General features: G+C 43.9%; 1 protein-coding gene across 2 annotated transcripts in view; it reads left to right on the top strand.

Annotated features, from left to right (window-relative positions):
- The first annotated feature begins 11 nt into the window (after window positions 1-11).
- The window catches only part of ENKUR (enkurin, TRPC channel interacting protein), a 29,178-nt gene continuing 14,300 nt past the window's right edge, over window positions 12-14,889 (top strand). The window contains exons 1-3 of one of the 2 annotated variants that reach the window (XM_048837863.1): window positions 12-120; window positions 440-523; window positions 4,404-4,549. In XM_048837863.1, the coding sequence (XP_048693820.1) occupies window positions 447-523; window positions 4,404-4,549 (223 nt within the window). In that variant the 5' untranslated portion in view covers window positions 12-120; window positions 440-446. Of the gene's footprint in view, window positions 121-439; window positions 524-2,935; window positions 3,045-4,403; window positions 4,550-14,889 lie in introns of those variants that run through there. The other variant, XM_048837864.2, reaches the window with a different exon arrangement.

Here is a 14,889-nt window from a genome sequence, read left to right as displayed (position 1 = left end):
CCCCTCCACACAAAGGCGTTACTAAGCAATAGTTTCCCATAGCAACTGAAGAGACAACAGTCGGCAAATCCCTAGAAGCAGCAGCAGCATCTTCTCTGAGCCGAAACCAAGCGGAGCAGGGTGAGGGAAGGAGGGAGCCACGGGGACGGGTTGGGGGGAAGCGGGGGTGATGTGGATAGGAGGGGAATGAGCGGGAGAGAGGGAATAGTGTGCTGGAGAGGAGGAGGAATGAAGAGATGGTGTGGGAGAGGGTCGTAGGAGAGAAAGGAGGGAGCAGAGGAAGAGAGAAGGGCTGGAAAGAATGAGAATGGTGGAAAAGGAGGGAGTAGTGTGGGGGATGAAAAAAAAACAGAGGGAGAAAGGGAGGCAGATAAAGAGGAACTGAGATTCCTCAACAGTTCATACAGTGTAAATGTATTATCCCCATGTGCCCCATCAGGTCAAGGATGACAGCGCTGTGTGCCCAAGAGAGCATATATAATCTCCTACCCCGGGTGGAGGAGAAGCCTATCAAACTACCAAGGTATGTGGGTAAGAAAAAATCAGTTTGTTCTGTGATTTTGTCAAATACACTCCAGTTTTTATTAGCTCACATGGGGAATATTAGCTCACATGGGGAACTGATATGGCGAAGCTGTAAATATATATCCAGATAACACACTTGCTATGGCTTGTTACTAACCATTATTATATAAAAACAAACCAAATTTAATACAACCTTTTGTGCACTCCTTTTATAAAATAAATGGAAGTGTTAATGAGTTACCAGGACAAACATGTCCATTCTTTGCCCAACTAAGGGGTCCACATTGCTAATTTGTCACATTCCTGGGTTCTACACCATTAATATATGAAAAATGGAGCATGTTGCAGGCCCCTTCATTTTTCATTATTTATTATTTAATGTATACCAACAATGCTCTTGGCATTATACAAAATAGAGAGGAAGGTGTTTCCTGCCCTGAGGAGCTTTTAATTTACATTCTGTTGCATCACTACCCTCAATAGCCCATTGTCTGCATCCTCCATAACTGAAAAATCATTTCCTTCACTTTGTCTTGTAAGTTACACAAAACATTTAGCACACTAAAAGGGACTTGTCTAATTCACGTTTGGGTAGAAAGAGAGGGAAATCCAATGACATGGTATAAGAATAGTCAAGGAGAGAAGCTATCCTAAGACCCTTCTCCTCCTTCATGTCAAAAGATCTGCATTTCTTTTTTGTTCTCCAGTTTTTAAATTGTATGAGAAGGAAGCTCTATCTCCTACCCAAAGGTCAGAGACCGTAACCTCAATGTCTGGATCTCAGTAGATTAGCTTGCATGATTGAAGAAGGAAAGCAGATTCTCAAATGAAAAACCCAACAATTCTGAAAAATCCTGTCATCAACTTAGAGAAATGCTAGGCATTTCTTATTTACGTGATCAAAAACATAGGGGACCTCTACAGGAAGGAAGTGGAAATTCACCTTAATTCGAACACCACTGTCTCTGGTTTTACAAGCTCTGAGCCATGGTAGTTGCAACCTGTTCTATCCATTCACTTTTATTCATGATCTGGTTGTACCTAGAAGACAGCTGTACAGGATTCCACCCATAAGTCACACAATCAAAGTATTTTTCAGGCAAAACAAAATAGTACAGTACAGTACTATTTATTTGAAATCTCTTGAATCCCAGTCTCCCTGTTAACCTGGGTGATTCCCTGTCTTTTAGATCACCCACATCTAAAGACTGTAATAAAAATAAATGATCTGTCTGACACTTGCAACACTTTTCCTTCTGTGCACATTTTCATTAATGTTGCTACCGTGACTCCCATTCAGCTGAACTTGTTTAACCAAAGTAATTCCTTCTGTTCTTTTTGGTTAACTAAGTTGTACTATATATATTGTCTTTTTTTGCCTTTACCGTACTTGAAAATGCATCACAGATTGTTGGGTAACAGCTTAGGGTTTAGCCATTTGAGAGGACTGCACAGTTCATTCTGTGACTTTGTCTGAGACATTCCAGTTTTAATCTTAATGTTATTATTATGTATTATTATTAACAAAAAACAGTTTGTGGGTACTACAATTTGATACCATAAGAGATCCGTATCTTGAGAACAGATAGATGTGCCAATAAATCCATTAGTCTTTTTTTGTTGTTGTTATCGTTCCTTTTAGGTTTTGTCACACAAGTAAGCATCCCTTTGGACAAACTAAGTTAGGGTGCCATTCTCAAGGAGAATAACCTTATTGCATTATAAATATCATGTCCAGAATTATGGACATATAGTATATATTCTTTCATGCCTTAGATCTAAATCTGCACTCACTGAAGCCAATGACAAAATTGCCATTGATTTCAGTCGTTCAGGATCAGCCCTATGCCATATAAGAAGTCCAGTAACTCCTTGCTTAATGTAGTTATGTAACATAACATAATGTAGTTATGTTCCTGAAAAATCCGAGTTTAAGCAAAGCGATGTTAAGCAAATACAATTTTCCCATAAGAATTAATGTAAATGGGGGGGTTAGGTTCCAGGGAAATTTTTTTCACCAGACAAAAAGCTATATATATATATATACACAAACAGTATAAGTTTTAAACAAACAATTTAATACTGTACACAGCAATGATGATTGTGAAGCTTGGTTGAGGTGGTGAAGTTAGAGGGTGGAAGAGGGTGGGATATTTCCCAGGGAATGCCTTACTGCTAAATGATGAACTAGCATTCGGCTGAGCCCTCAAGGGTTAACACATTGTTAATGTAGCCTCACACTGTACAAGGCAGCATGAATGGAGAGAGGGGAGACAGCATGGCAGACAGAGACAGAGACACACACCCTGTGTGTGGAAGAGAGAGAGAGATGCGCATTGCCCCTTTAAGTACGCTGACCCCACTCTCTGTACACTGCCCTTTTAAAATCTGTACACTGCCCTTAAAATCTGTACACTGCCCTTTTAAAAGATCAGCAAGTTGAGACAGCAGCTGCGGCCAGCAAGCTCTCTCCTTCCTGAGCCCTGTGATGTCCCCACCCTGCTCTATATGGAGAAGGGGTAAGCGGGGGGCAGGAGCAGGGGGGAGGGGGACACCCTGACATTAGCTCCCCTCTTTCCCCGCTCCACCGCACAGCAAGCAGGAGGCTCCTGGGAGCAGCTGCAAGGCAGAGGGCAGGAGCAGCACATGGCAGTGGGGGGAGGGACAGCTGAACTGCGGGCAATTGATAGCCTCCTGGGCAGCTATGCACAGGGAACTTATGGGAGCGGGGAGCTGATGGGGGGCTGCCAGTCCACCCTGGTTCCAAGCCCCCACCACCTAGCTGCAACGGGCTGCTCTTCCTGCAAGCAGTGGACAAAGCAGGCAGCTGCCAAACAACATTATAAAGGAGCTTTGCGCAGCTTTAAACGAGCATGTTTCCTAATTGATCAGCAACGTAATAACGAAACAACGTTAACCGGGATGACTTTAAGTGAGGAGTTACTGTGTATGATATTGAAACATAGAACTTGCTGTACTGGCTCCAACCAATGGTCCTTTTAGTCTAGACTCTGACATTAGCCAGTACCAGATCCTTCAGATGATGGTGAAAGAAACCCTGCAGCCAGGGGGCAATTACAAAATAACACACCCATAGGAGAGGTTTCTACACAACCCCCATCAGTAGGTGGTTAACATATGTTCTGAAGCATGAGGCTGTGTATACCTTTATAATATAATTTTAGCTTATCTAATGTAACTATGGATGCTATCATAGTCAATATAAATGTCTTATCCATTTTTGAAAAATAGTAAGTTTTTGGCCTCAATATAAGTGATTTCAATATCATCTAAAAACGTGTACAGTGCCTAGCACAGTGGGGTTCTGGTCTATGCCTAGGGCTCCTAGGTGCTACAGTAATACCAATAATAATAATTATTAATAATAATAACTAATAATGTGGTTCTTTGCTCTGTCCATTGGCAGAAGCTGCCTTTTTTGGAGGAATGCTATGTAAAGTATGTATTGTATATTGTGGCTTGCTCTCTCCCTATACTGTATATACTAACTCTGGAAAGGTCTATGAATGTAGTGTAAGTCTTCATTCAGAAACACTGTATGCATATTTTGAATGATCTTTGAACAAAGTATAATGAAGTTGATGTGCTAATCATGCTGGATTGAAGACCCACAAGAAAATGTTATTTTAAGATGCAGATGATTTAAAAAGAAGACCAAGCAATGTGTGCAATGAAAATTATGCCTTAATCTCACAAAAATGTTGCTATAATGTCTTACTTTTTGTATTCAGTACCCAAAGTATTTTTGTGGAGCCACAGAATTTATTTGAATATTAGCTATAGACAAAGAGTGCAATATATACATATAGTACTTTCTGACTTTTAACTACTTTCTGGTTATTTTTTTAACATTAAAGATATATATCGACATTTAGAGCATCTGTGAAACATGAAATAGAAGAAAATAGAGCTCCATGGAAAACTATGGGACCACCAAAAATTGAAGTACCATCTCCAAAAAACTTTCTTCAGAAACATTCAAAGGAACCGAAGCTCCCACACAGTATGTTTTTGGCATAAATATGTGAAAAGTAGCATATGTTTCTTGTATTTTTAGGATTTGTATCAGTATTGAAAGTGAACCCATCAACCTGAAATCTAGTCATATTTATAAAGTTTAAAATAGTTCTATATACTATGAGTGCCCTTGTGTTCTCGCCAGTATTTGCGGTTTAATAATCATTGTTCTTTTAAAAATGTTTTTCTCCCTTCTTTTGCTATGTAAAAGTCATTTACAAACAATAAGACAAAATGACTAACTGGCTGACTGGAAAACAGTACAAATGATTATATAAAGAGCACTATCAAATGCACAAAGCAAACTGAAAATAGAAAAATAATTAATCTCTTTTGGTTACAGTAATCTGAGATATTAGTTGTAACAATAGTAGGTTAAAAAATTCTAACAAGTGTGATTTTAAGGTTGATGTGTTTTATGTAAATATTTAATTTAGATTATACATCAGTCTTTTTATAACTTGGTCATTAATATGAATATTTAAAATCAAATAATACAAATTAGAAAGTTAAAAACAATTATTCACAAGAGCAAGGAAATTACATATTGAAGTTGTCTCAACCCAATGATTTTAAAACTTGAAGAGATCTGGGGAAAGTATGTATGATTTTCTTAGGGATACTATCACCACGGGATTTTCACTCTTTGATACTTGCTCTTGGATCTCAACCTGTAGTGTGAGACTGTCTTGGAATACGCAAAGCAGAAAAGTTTTGGAGGGTTGCATCCCACAAAGCCATCAGTAAGTGGGATATTCAACTTTGAGAGGGTTTTAGTTTTTTTGTTGTTTTTTTTGCCAGCACTCTGGCTTTGTACATGCACCCCTATCCTTGTTAAAGGGATATGGCAATTTTAGTCTCCACTCTCCTGACCAGTTGTGCCAGGGCAGTTAATCTGCAGAGACATCATTCTCAGTGCAGCCAGACTTCTGTAAGTGTGTCACTGTCAGAATTTGATGTGGCATTGTGAGGTCTCTGGATGTGTCAAGCCTTGAGAAGTTTAAAGGTTCAGTGTACAGTAAACAATTGTGTCTGTGAGCAACATGGAAGCCCAGCATCTGGACCTACCTGGAGCCTAGGAGCAACTTGGGCATTGAAAATAGCTTTGGGGCTGGAAATATAGCTTCGGAGTTTGATGACTCAGAAGTTTGGCCCTCAAAGCCTCAGAATAGGCACTGGTGACCTCAAGGCATCTGGAAATGACTTCAATGCAGCAACCAACTGTGAAGCCTCAGAATAAAACTTGGCACAGCTTTAGTAGAGTGTGGTGTGCATCAGAGTTCAGCATATTGGAATGTTGGAGCTCACTGCAACAGCACCTGACCAAGTTCAGTATATCATGCCTCAGAACTCAGGACCTTGGCATTTTGGCACAGTGATGCCTCAGGATAGGCCTTAGAACAGGTGTAGGTATACCTGTACTTCGGGGCAGGCCCTAATGCCTTTTTTAAGGAATAGCACTTCAGCATGACTGGGATCTCTTATTGTTTAAGCACTTCAGAATAGCTCCAGTGCACCTATCTTACTGAGACTTGACACTTCGATGCCCTATGAAAACATGTTGAATCATAACCTCATGCCACAAGGGGCCACAACAGTGGTTCCCTTAACCCACCCAGCAATATTGTTTATCTATCCAGCTATACTCTTAGCCCAGCAGAAGAACTGTCCTATCTCGGGGTCTCTCCTTCTGCCCCTCCACCCCCACGAACATGATACAGTTCTGTGGAGACCTAGAATCCTATTTTCAATGTCTCCGACTCAAGGAATATTTCCAACACACCTCTGAACATCATACTAACAGAGACATTCCTACCAGCACTACAAAAAGAAGGATTCTGGGTGGACTCCTCCTGAAGGTCGAAACAACAGACTGGACTTCTACATAGAGTGCTTCCGCCGATGTGCACGGGCCGAAATTGTGGAAAAGCAGCATCACTTGCCCCATTACCTCAGCCGTACAGAACACAATGCCATGCAAAGCCTCAGAAACAACTCTGACATCATAATCAAAAAGGCTGACAAAGGAGGTGCTGTTGTCATTATGAATAGGTTGGAATATGAACAAGAGACTGCTAGGCAGCTCTCCAACACTACATACTACAAGCCATTACCCTCTGATTCCACTGAGGGTTACCAAAAGAAACTACACCATCTGCTCAAGAAACTCCCTGAAAAAGCACAAGAACAAATCCGAACAGACACACCCCTAGAACTCCAAGCAGGGGTATTCTGTCTGCTACCCAATATCCATAAACCTGGAAATCCTGGACGCCCCATCATCTCAGGCATCTCAGGCACCCTGACATCAGGATTGTCCGGCTATGTAGACTCCCTCCTCAGACCCTATGCTACCAGCACTCCTAGCTATCTTTGAGACACCACTGACTTCCTGAGGAAACTACAATCCATCAGTGATCTTCCTGAAAACACCATCCTAGCGACTATGGATGTAGAAGCCCTCTACACCAACATTCCACACAAAGATGGACTACAAGCCGTCAGGAACAGTATCCCCGATAATGTCACGGCAAACCTGGTGGCTGAACTTTGTGACTTTGTCCTCACCCATAACTATTTCACATTTGGGGACAATGTATACCTTCCAATCAGCGGCACTGGTATGGGTACCCGCATGGCCCCACAGTATGCCAATATTTTTATGGCTGACTTAGAACAACACTTCCTCAGCTCTCGTCCCCTAATGCCCCTACTCTACTTGCGCTACATTGATGACATCTTCATCATCTGGACCCATAGAAAAGAAGCCCTTAAGGAATTCCACCATGATTTCAACAATTTCCATCCCACCATCAACCTCAGCCTGGACCAGTCCACACAAGAGATCCACTTCCTGGACACTACGGTGCTGATAAGTGATGGTCACATAAACACCACCTGTCAAGGTTCCTCCCCCACTCTGAACTCTAGGGTACAGATGTGGAGACCTGCATGAAAAACCTCCTAAGCTTATCTTTACCAGCTTAGGTCAAAACTTCCCCAAGGTACAAAATATTCCACCCGTTGTCCTTGGATTGGCCGCTACCACCACCAAACTAATACTGGTTACTGGGGAAGAGCTGTTTGGACGCGTCTTTCCCCCCAAAATACTTCCCAAAACCTTGCAGCCCACTTCCTGGACAAGGTTTGGTAAAAAGCCTCACCAATTTGCCTAGGTGACTACAGACCCAGACCCTTGGATCTTAAGAACAATGACCAATCCTCCCAACACTTGCACCCCCCCCCTTTCCTGGGAAATGTTGGATAAAAAGCCTCACCAATTTGCATAGGTGACCACAGACCCAAACCCTTGGATCTGAGAACAATGAAAAAGCATTCAGTTTTCTTACAAGAAGACTTTTAATAAAAATAGAAGTAAATAGAAATAAAGAAATCCCCCCTGTAAAATCAGGATCGTAGATATCTTACAGGGTAATTAGATTCAAAAACATAGAGAACCCCTCTAGGCAAAACCTTAAGTTACAAAAAAGATACACAGACAGAATTAGTTATTCTATTCAGCACAATTCTTTTCTCAGCCATTTAAAGAAATCATAATCTAACACATGCCTAGCTAGATTACTTACTAAAAGTTCTAAGACTCCATTCCTGGTCTATCCCCGGCAGAAAACCAGCATAAGACAGACACACAGACCCTTTGTTTCTCTCCCTCCTCCCAGCTTTTGAAAGTATCTTGTCTCCTCATTGGTCATTTTGGTCAGGTGCCAGCGAGGTTACCTTTAGCTTCTTAACCCTTTACAGGTGAGAGGAGCTTTCCCCTGGCCAGGAGGGATTTCAAAGGGGTTTACCCTTCCCTTTATATTTATGACACCACCCTATACCGGAAACCTGCTGACCACTATGCCTACCTATATGCCTCCAGCTTTCATCCAGACCACACCACACGATCCATTGTCTACAGCCAAGCTCTATGATACAACCGCATTTTCTCCAACCCCTCAGACAGAGACAAACACCTACAAGATCTCTATCAAGCGTTCTTACAACTACAATACCCACCTGCTGAAGTGAAGAAACAGATTGACAGAGCCAGAAGAGTACCCAGAAGTCACCTACTACAGGACAGGCCCAACAAGAAAATAACAGAACGCCACTAGCCATCACCTTCAGCCCCCAACAAAAACCTCTCCAACGCATCATCAAGGATCTACAACCTATCCTGAAGGACGACCCATCGCTCTCACAGATCTTGGGAGACGGGACAGTCCTTGCTTACAGACAACCCCCCAACCTGAAGCAAATACTCTCCAGCAACCACACATCACACAACAGAACCACTAACCCAGGAACCTATCCTTGCAACAAAGCCCATTGCCAACTGTGTGCACATATCTATTCAGGGGACACCATCATAGGGCCTAATCACATCAGCCACACTATCAGATGCTCATTCACCTGCACATCTACCAATGTGATACATGCCATCATGTGCCAGCAATGCCCCTCTGTCATGTACATTGGCCAAACCGGACAGTCTCTACATAAAAGAATAAATGGACACAAATCAGACGTCAAGAATTATAACATTCAAAAACCAATCGGAGAACACTTCAATCTCTCTGGTCACTCGATTACAGACCTAAAAGTGGCAATTCTTCAACAAAAAAACTTCAGAAACAGACTGCTGAAGTGGAATTAATTTGCAAACTGGACACCATTCCATTCGGCTTTAATAAAGACTCGGAGTGGATGTGTCATTACACAAAGTAAAACTATTTCCCCATGTTTATTTTCTCCCCCTACTGTTCCTCACACATTCTTGTCAACTGCTGAAAATGGCCCACCTTGTTTATCACTACAAAAGGTTTTTTTCCTCTTCTGCTGGTAATAGCTCACCTTACCTGATCTCTCTCATTACAGTGTGTATGGTAACACCCATTGTTTCATGTTCTCTGTGTATATAAAATCTCCCCACTGTATTTTCCACTGCATGCATCTGATGAAGTGAGCTGTAGCTCACGAAAGCTTATGCTCAAATAAATTCGTTAGTCTCTAAGGTGCCACAAGTTCTCCTTTTCTTTTAACCTCAGAACAGTCACTGTCCCCCTATTTGAGTTTGGTGCTTCAGGGCTCCATAGGGGTCCAAATGCTTTGGTATCTCTTTGGGGTGTCTGTGTATCAGTGCTCCTGAATAACCACAACACAACAAAACCCTCACTGAGGCTCAGTATTTGTCAAGAACTCATCTGGCTCAGGGTGTGGTTGCCAATGAGCTTCACTGGGTCCAATAAACCCTCACCAAGTGACTGTTCCCTGATTGGACAGAAGGGTCAACAGCTCACCATTTAAGCCTTTGTAGCAATAACAGCGCTGAGGCTGTTTAGCATGTTTCACATCTGCATCTGCGCCAGACCTGCTTCCTTTACCAGCCCTTGCTCCTGCTCCAGCCCTGGTCCCTACCTTCCTCAGAACTCCTGACTCTTGGCTTTGACGAATGGCTCATCTCCTGCCCTCTGATTTTGCTCCGATCAGTAGGCTAGACTCCTGTTCCAACCACTAGGTCCAATCGCCTACACCCTGGGTATGACAGTATTTCAGTGCTGCAGTGAAGGATTCCCTGGGATTGATATGTCATGGCCTCAGAATTTCTCAGCATCTTTGTTAGGCACCAGTGCATTTATACCTTAGGGTGTGTCTGCAAGCTGAGGGTATGATTCACAGATCATGGAGATATACTTGTGCTAGCTTTCATTGAGCTAATGTGCTAAAAATAGAGTGAAGCCCCAGGAGCATGAGCAGCAGGAGGACTTTCTGCCCCAAGTACATACCTAAGATCTCTGACTGGCTTGCACTCAGGGAAGATAGCCCCTCCTGCCACTTGCGTTGCCGCAGCAAAAACATTCTAGTTTTAGCACGGCAACTCAATGAGAGCTAGTGCAAGTATGTCTCCTAGAGCTGGTGTTCACCCCGAGCTCAAATTGTAGATATAGCCTTTTAAAGATTATGGTGCTTAGGCACCTCCTTTGAGGCATGGCACTTTGGTTCCATCCTAAGGCAGCAGTGGTTCAGTTGTCTGCATTGGATCACAGCACTTTAGCCATTAGCTCTGTCACTTCTGTTATTGTCTGGTGTATCAGGGCTTCCTTTGGAGTCCTGGTTCACTACTTTTAATGAAAAAGTGAGCAGTGGGAGATAGGGCTTTCTACAGACACAGGCAGTTAAGCCCTTCATTTGCCTGCAGGTGCAATGAGATATTGTCCTTCTTAATAGAGCATGGTCACTTAGTACTTTCTTGTGGACAGTTGGGTCCATAATTGCCTCCATCTATACTTCTGGGCTTGCACTGATTTTGACTATTTGTGCCAAACTCAGTTCCTGGCTGAAGAGCTAGAGGACTTCAGGAACAGCAACTCCATGTCATTGTTCTGAAGATGAGGGTGCATGCACTAGGAGTCTTCAGAGACGTGGTGTCCCAAAAGGTCCTGATTTAAATGGACAGTCAGATCATCATATGTGTATAAACAAACAGGGAAGCAATGATTCATGCCTTCTCTGTCGGCCTTCTACACATGTAGGAATGGGCTCTGTCCCATATTAAATTCTTGGCTGGGGAAGGAGAATATGATTGTAGACAGACTTAAGTCAAACCATAATAGATCCTCCTGAGTGATCGCTGGAGCAGGGAATTTTCTCTGGTGGAAACACTCGAGGTGAATTTTTTCATCACTTATCAGAACAGTGAACTATTGATTTTCTGCTAATGGCAAGGTTAAAAGAGCACACGAACAACCCATTGTTTCTCTGTCCTTTGGAGAGAGAGGCTCATACATGCCTGTTCATCAGCATGTCTGGTAAAAATAGTCCTAACTTAGCTCTGCAGAGACAGGCATAATCCCATACTATTCTAGACCAGTATGATTTTGGACCCTTCTATTTGTGTCAATTAGTCATTTCAGACCAGGGGTCTGGGTTGGGCCTGGGATGTTGGCAACATCCCAGCTCAGGAACAGTGTCCTAATAGAGTAGAGTTCTGGAAACATTTTTTTTTCTGAGTAGGTGTCTCAAATTTGGGTTTATTGGTAGGAGTCTTCCATAAGCATTTATAAGAAAGGTTTGGTGCCACACAAGCCCCTTGATCACCTTCTTCTTTTGTCTGATTCTGGTCTTCAGACAAACTAAATCCTTCATTCATAGGAAACCTACTTCACCCCATCTTATTCTAGAAGAAAGGTAAACCATTGTTTCCAGAGCACTGTATGTGGTTAATATGGGGTTTCACACTCTGAGAAACCTCCCAATAATAACTCCTTATCCTGTGGACTTTCAAGATACTCATAGTTCCAGGGTACTTAGCCTCATTTATGAAAATTGGCTATGGCTTTCATTTGTGCAGTGAGAGGAAGATAGTCCTCTGGTTAAGGCCTGGACTGGGACACAGGAGATCTGGATTCAGTTTCTGGTTCTGCCACAGACTTTCAGTGTGACTTTGGGCATGTCACTTAAGGCTTGATTTTCAGAGGTGTTGGAAGACCTCCAGCTGCCACTGACTTCAGTACAAGTTGCAGATCGGGGTGGGCAAACTACGGCCCATGGGCCGCATCTTGCCCTTCTGACATTTTAATCCAGCCCTCGAGCTGCTGCCTGGAGAGTGGGATTGGGGGCTTGCTCCACATGGCTCCTCAAAGCAGTGGCACGTCCCCCTCTGGTTCCTACACGTAGGAGCAGCCAGGAGGCTCTGCACACTGCCCCTGCCCCAAGCGCTGCCCCTGCAGCTCCCATTGGTCAGCAAATGGGGCCAATGGAAGCTTCAGGGGTGGCGCCTGCAGACGGGGCAGCATGCAGAGCCGCCTGGCTGTGCCTCCATGTAGGAGCCAGAGGGGGGACATGCTGCTGCTTCCCAGAACTGCTTGAGGTAAGTGCCGCTCGGAGCCTGCACCCCGACCCTGTCCTGCGCCCCAACCCCTTCCCCAGCCCTGAGCCCCCTCCCTCCACCTGAAACCCTCAGTCCCACCCTCCTGCACCACAGAGCCCACACCCCTAGCCAGAGCCCTCACCCCCACACCCGCACCCCTCCTCCAGCCCGGAGCCCCCTCCCACAACCTGAACTCCTCATTTCTGGCCCCACTCCAGAACACACACCCCCAGCCAGAGTCCTCACCCCCACCCCAACCCCCAATTTTGTGAGCATTCATGGCCCACCTTACAATTTCCATACCCAGATGTGGTCCTTAAGCCAAAAGGTTTGCCCACCCCTGTTGTAGATACTCAGCACAGGCATGTTCATAGACTCATAGAATATCCGGAAGGGACCTCAGGAGGTCATCTAGTCCAACCCCCTGCTCAAAGTAGGACCAATCCCCAATTAAATCATCCCAGCCAGGGCTTTGTCAAGCCTGACCTTAAAAACTTCTAAGGAAGGAGATTCTACCACCTCCTTAGGTAACGCATTCCAGTGTTTCACCACCCTCCCAATGAAAAAGTTTTTCCTAATATCCAACCTAAACTTCCCCCACTGCAACTTGAGACCATTAGTCCTTGTCCTGTCCTCTTCTACCACTGAGAATATTATGAGAATAAATTAATTATTAGGAATCACTTGGCTGCTATAGCAGTAGGGAACATAGAAAGTACCTTGTAATGGGGTCTACAAACCCCATACTGAACAAAGGCAAAAGTGGGGGGGGAAGGGAGCCTCTCCTGCCTACAGGCAAGCAGCATCAGCACACCTCCATGCAGCTGCCACAACTGACAATCGTGGAGGTAGGCACTCAGCTGCAACCAATAATAGAAACAAGGCCTGCTGTAAAAGGAGAGAGCTCAAAGAAGGAAAGGAGTCAGAAAGGCCTGGAACAATAAAGGGGTCACACCCCTCTACCATGCTGCCTTCAAAAATGCAGCCCATAGGGACTGAAGCAGACCACTGGGCCGAATTAGAGGCCAGAAGCCAAAAAGTGTCCTGAGTGGGGGCGAACCAAAGAAAGCCGGTCAGGGAGCAACAGAGACCCCCTGAAAGACTACAGCAAGGTCTAGTGACATATCTCAACAGATAAAAGGTGAAACAGCCAGTAGAGTTTGAATGTGTCTAAATTTTCAGTGTTTAATAAGTGCCAAAGCTTCACCAGGCCTGGGTGCTGGTCTTGGTGAGATGCTTCTCCCAAAGTTTGACATCAACACATCCTTGGGGTTCTGTGTAGAGCAGATTTGAGACAGTTGAAGTCCATCCAAACTCTTGTTTTTTCCTAACAGTTTCTTGGGTATTGATATTAAAAGAGAACATGACTAAGGATTGCCTATTACTAGGGCCCTGCCAAATTAATGGCTGTGAAAAATGCTTCATGGACCATGAAATATGGTGTATTGTGTACTTTTACCTTTATACTATACAGATTTCAGGGGTGAAAACAGCATTTCTCAAACAGGAGGTGCTGATCCAAAGGGGAGTTATGGGGCTTTGCAAGATTATTGTAGGGGGGTCATGGTATTGCCACCTTTACTTCTGCACTGCCTTCAAAGCTAGGTGGCTGGAGAGTGGCAGCTGTTGGCTAGGCACCCAGCTCTGAAGGCAACACGGAAGTAAGATTGGCAATACCAGACCATGCTATCCTTACTTCGGTGCTGCTGTCTCCAGAGCTGGGCAGCTGGGGAGTGGTAGCTGCTGGCTGAGGGCCCAACTCTGAAGGCAGCAGTGCAGAAATCAGGGTAGCAATACCGTACCATGCCATCCTTACTTCTGCACTGCTCTTGTCAGTGGTGTTCAGAGCTGGGCTCCTGGCTAGCAGTTGCCGCTCTCCAGCTGCCCAGCTCCGAAGGCAGCAGCAGCACAGGAGTAAGGGTGGCAATACCAAGACCTCCCTACAATAACCTTGCCACCCCTGCCCAACGCCCTTTTTGGTCAAAACCCTTATAGTTACAACACCATGAAATTTTGGATTTAAATATGTGAAATCATGAAATTTATATTTTTTTAAATCCCATGACCATGAAATTGACCAAAATGGACCATGAATTTGGTAGGGCCCTAATTATTACCATCTCTTATTAATATGATCTGGATAGCTGGTACTTAGAAGGTCACATCCTGTCTTACACTATCAGAAGTAGAGCAAACATCTTTCGCTATGAACCTCAGGGATGCAGGTAGACAAATGCAGGTAGCTACATGACCCTCCTGGCTTGCGTTTATGTAGCTTATGTTTCTTGTATCCTTCTGCTACCAGTAAATCCTTCATTGGCTTCCTCGGCCTATACCTCTGAAGTAAAGAGGTGTAAAGTCTCCCACTGTTTAGATATTTGTTTCTTTTGTGCTATCCCTTGTTTAGGTTGGCAAATTTTCTTTTTATTGGATTCAGTCTGGAAGATCTTTGG

Source organism: Caretta caretta, chromosome 2 (genome assembly GCF_965140235.1).
Source record: "Caretta caretta isolate rCarCar2 chromosome 2, rCarCar1.hap1, whole genome shotgun sequence".
Classification (NCBI taxonomy): Eukaryota; Metazoa; Chordata; order Testudines; family Cheloniidae; genus Caretta; species Caretta caretta.
The sequence above is the reverse complement of the archived record's forward strand: the minus strand, read 5'-3'. Positions and strand labels throughout refer to the sequence as shown.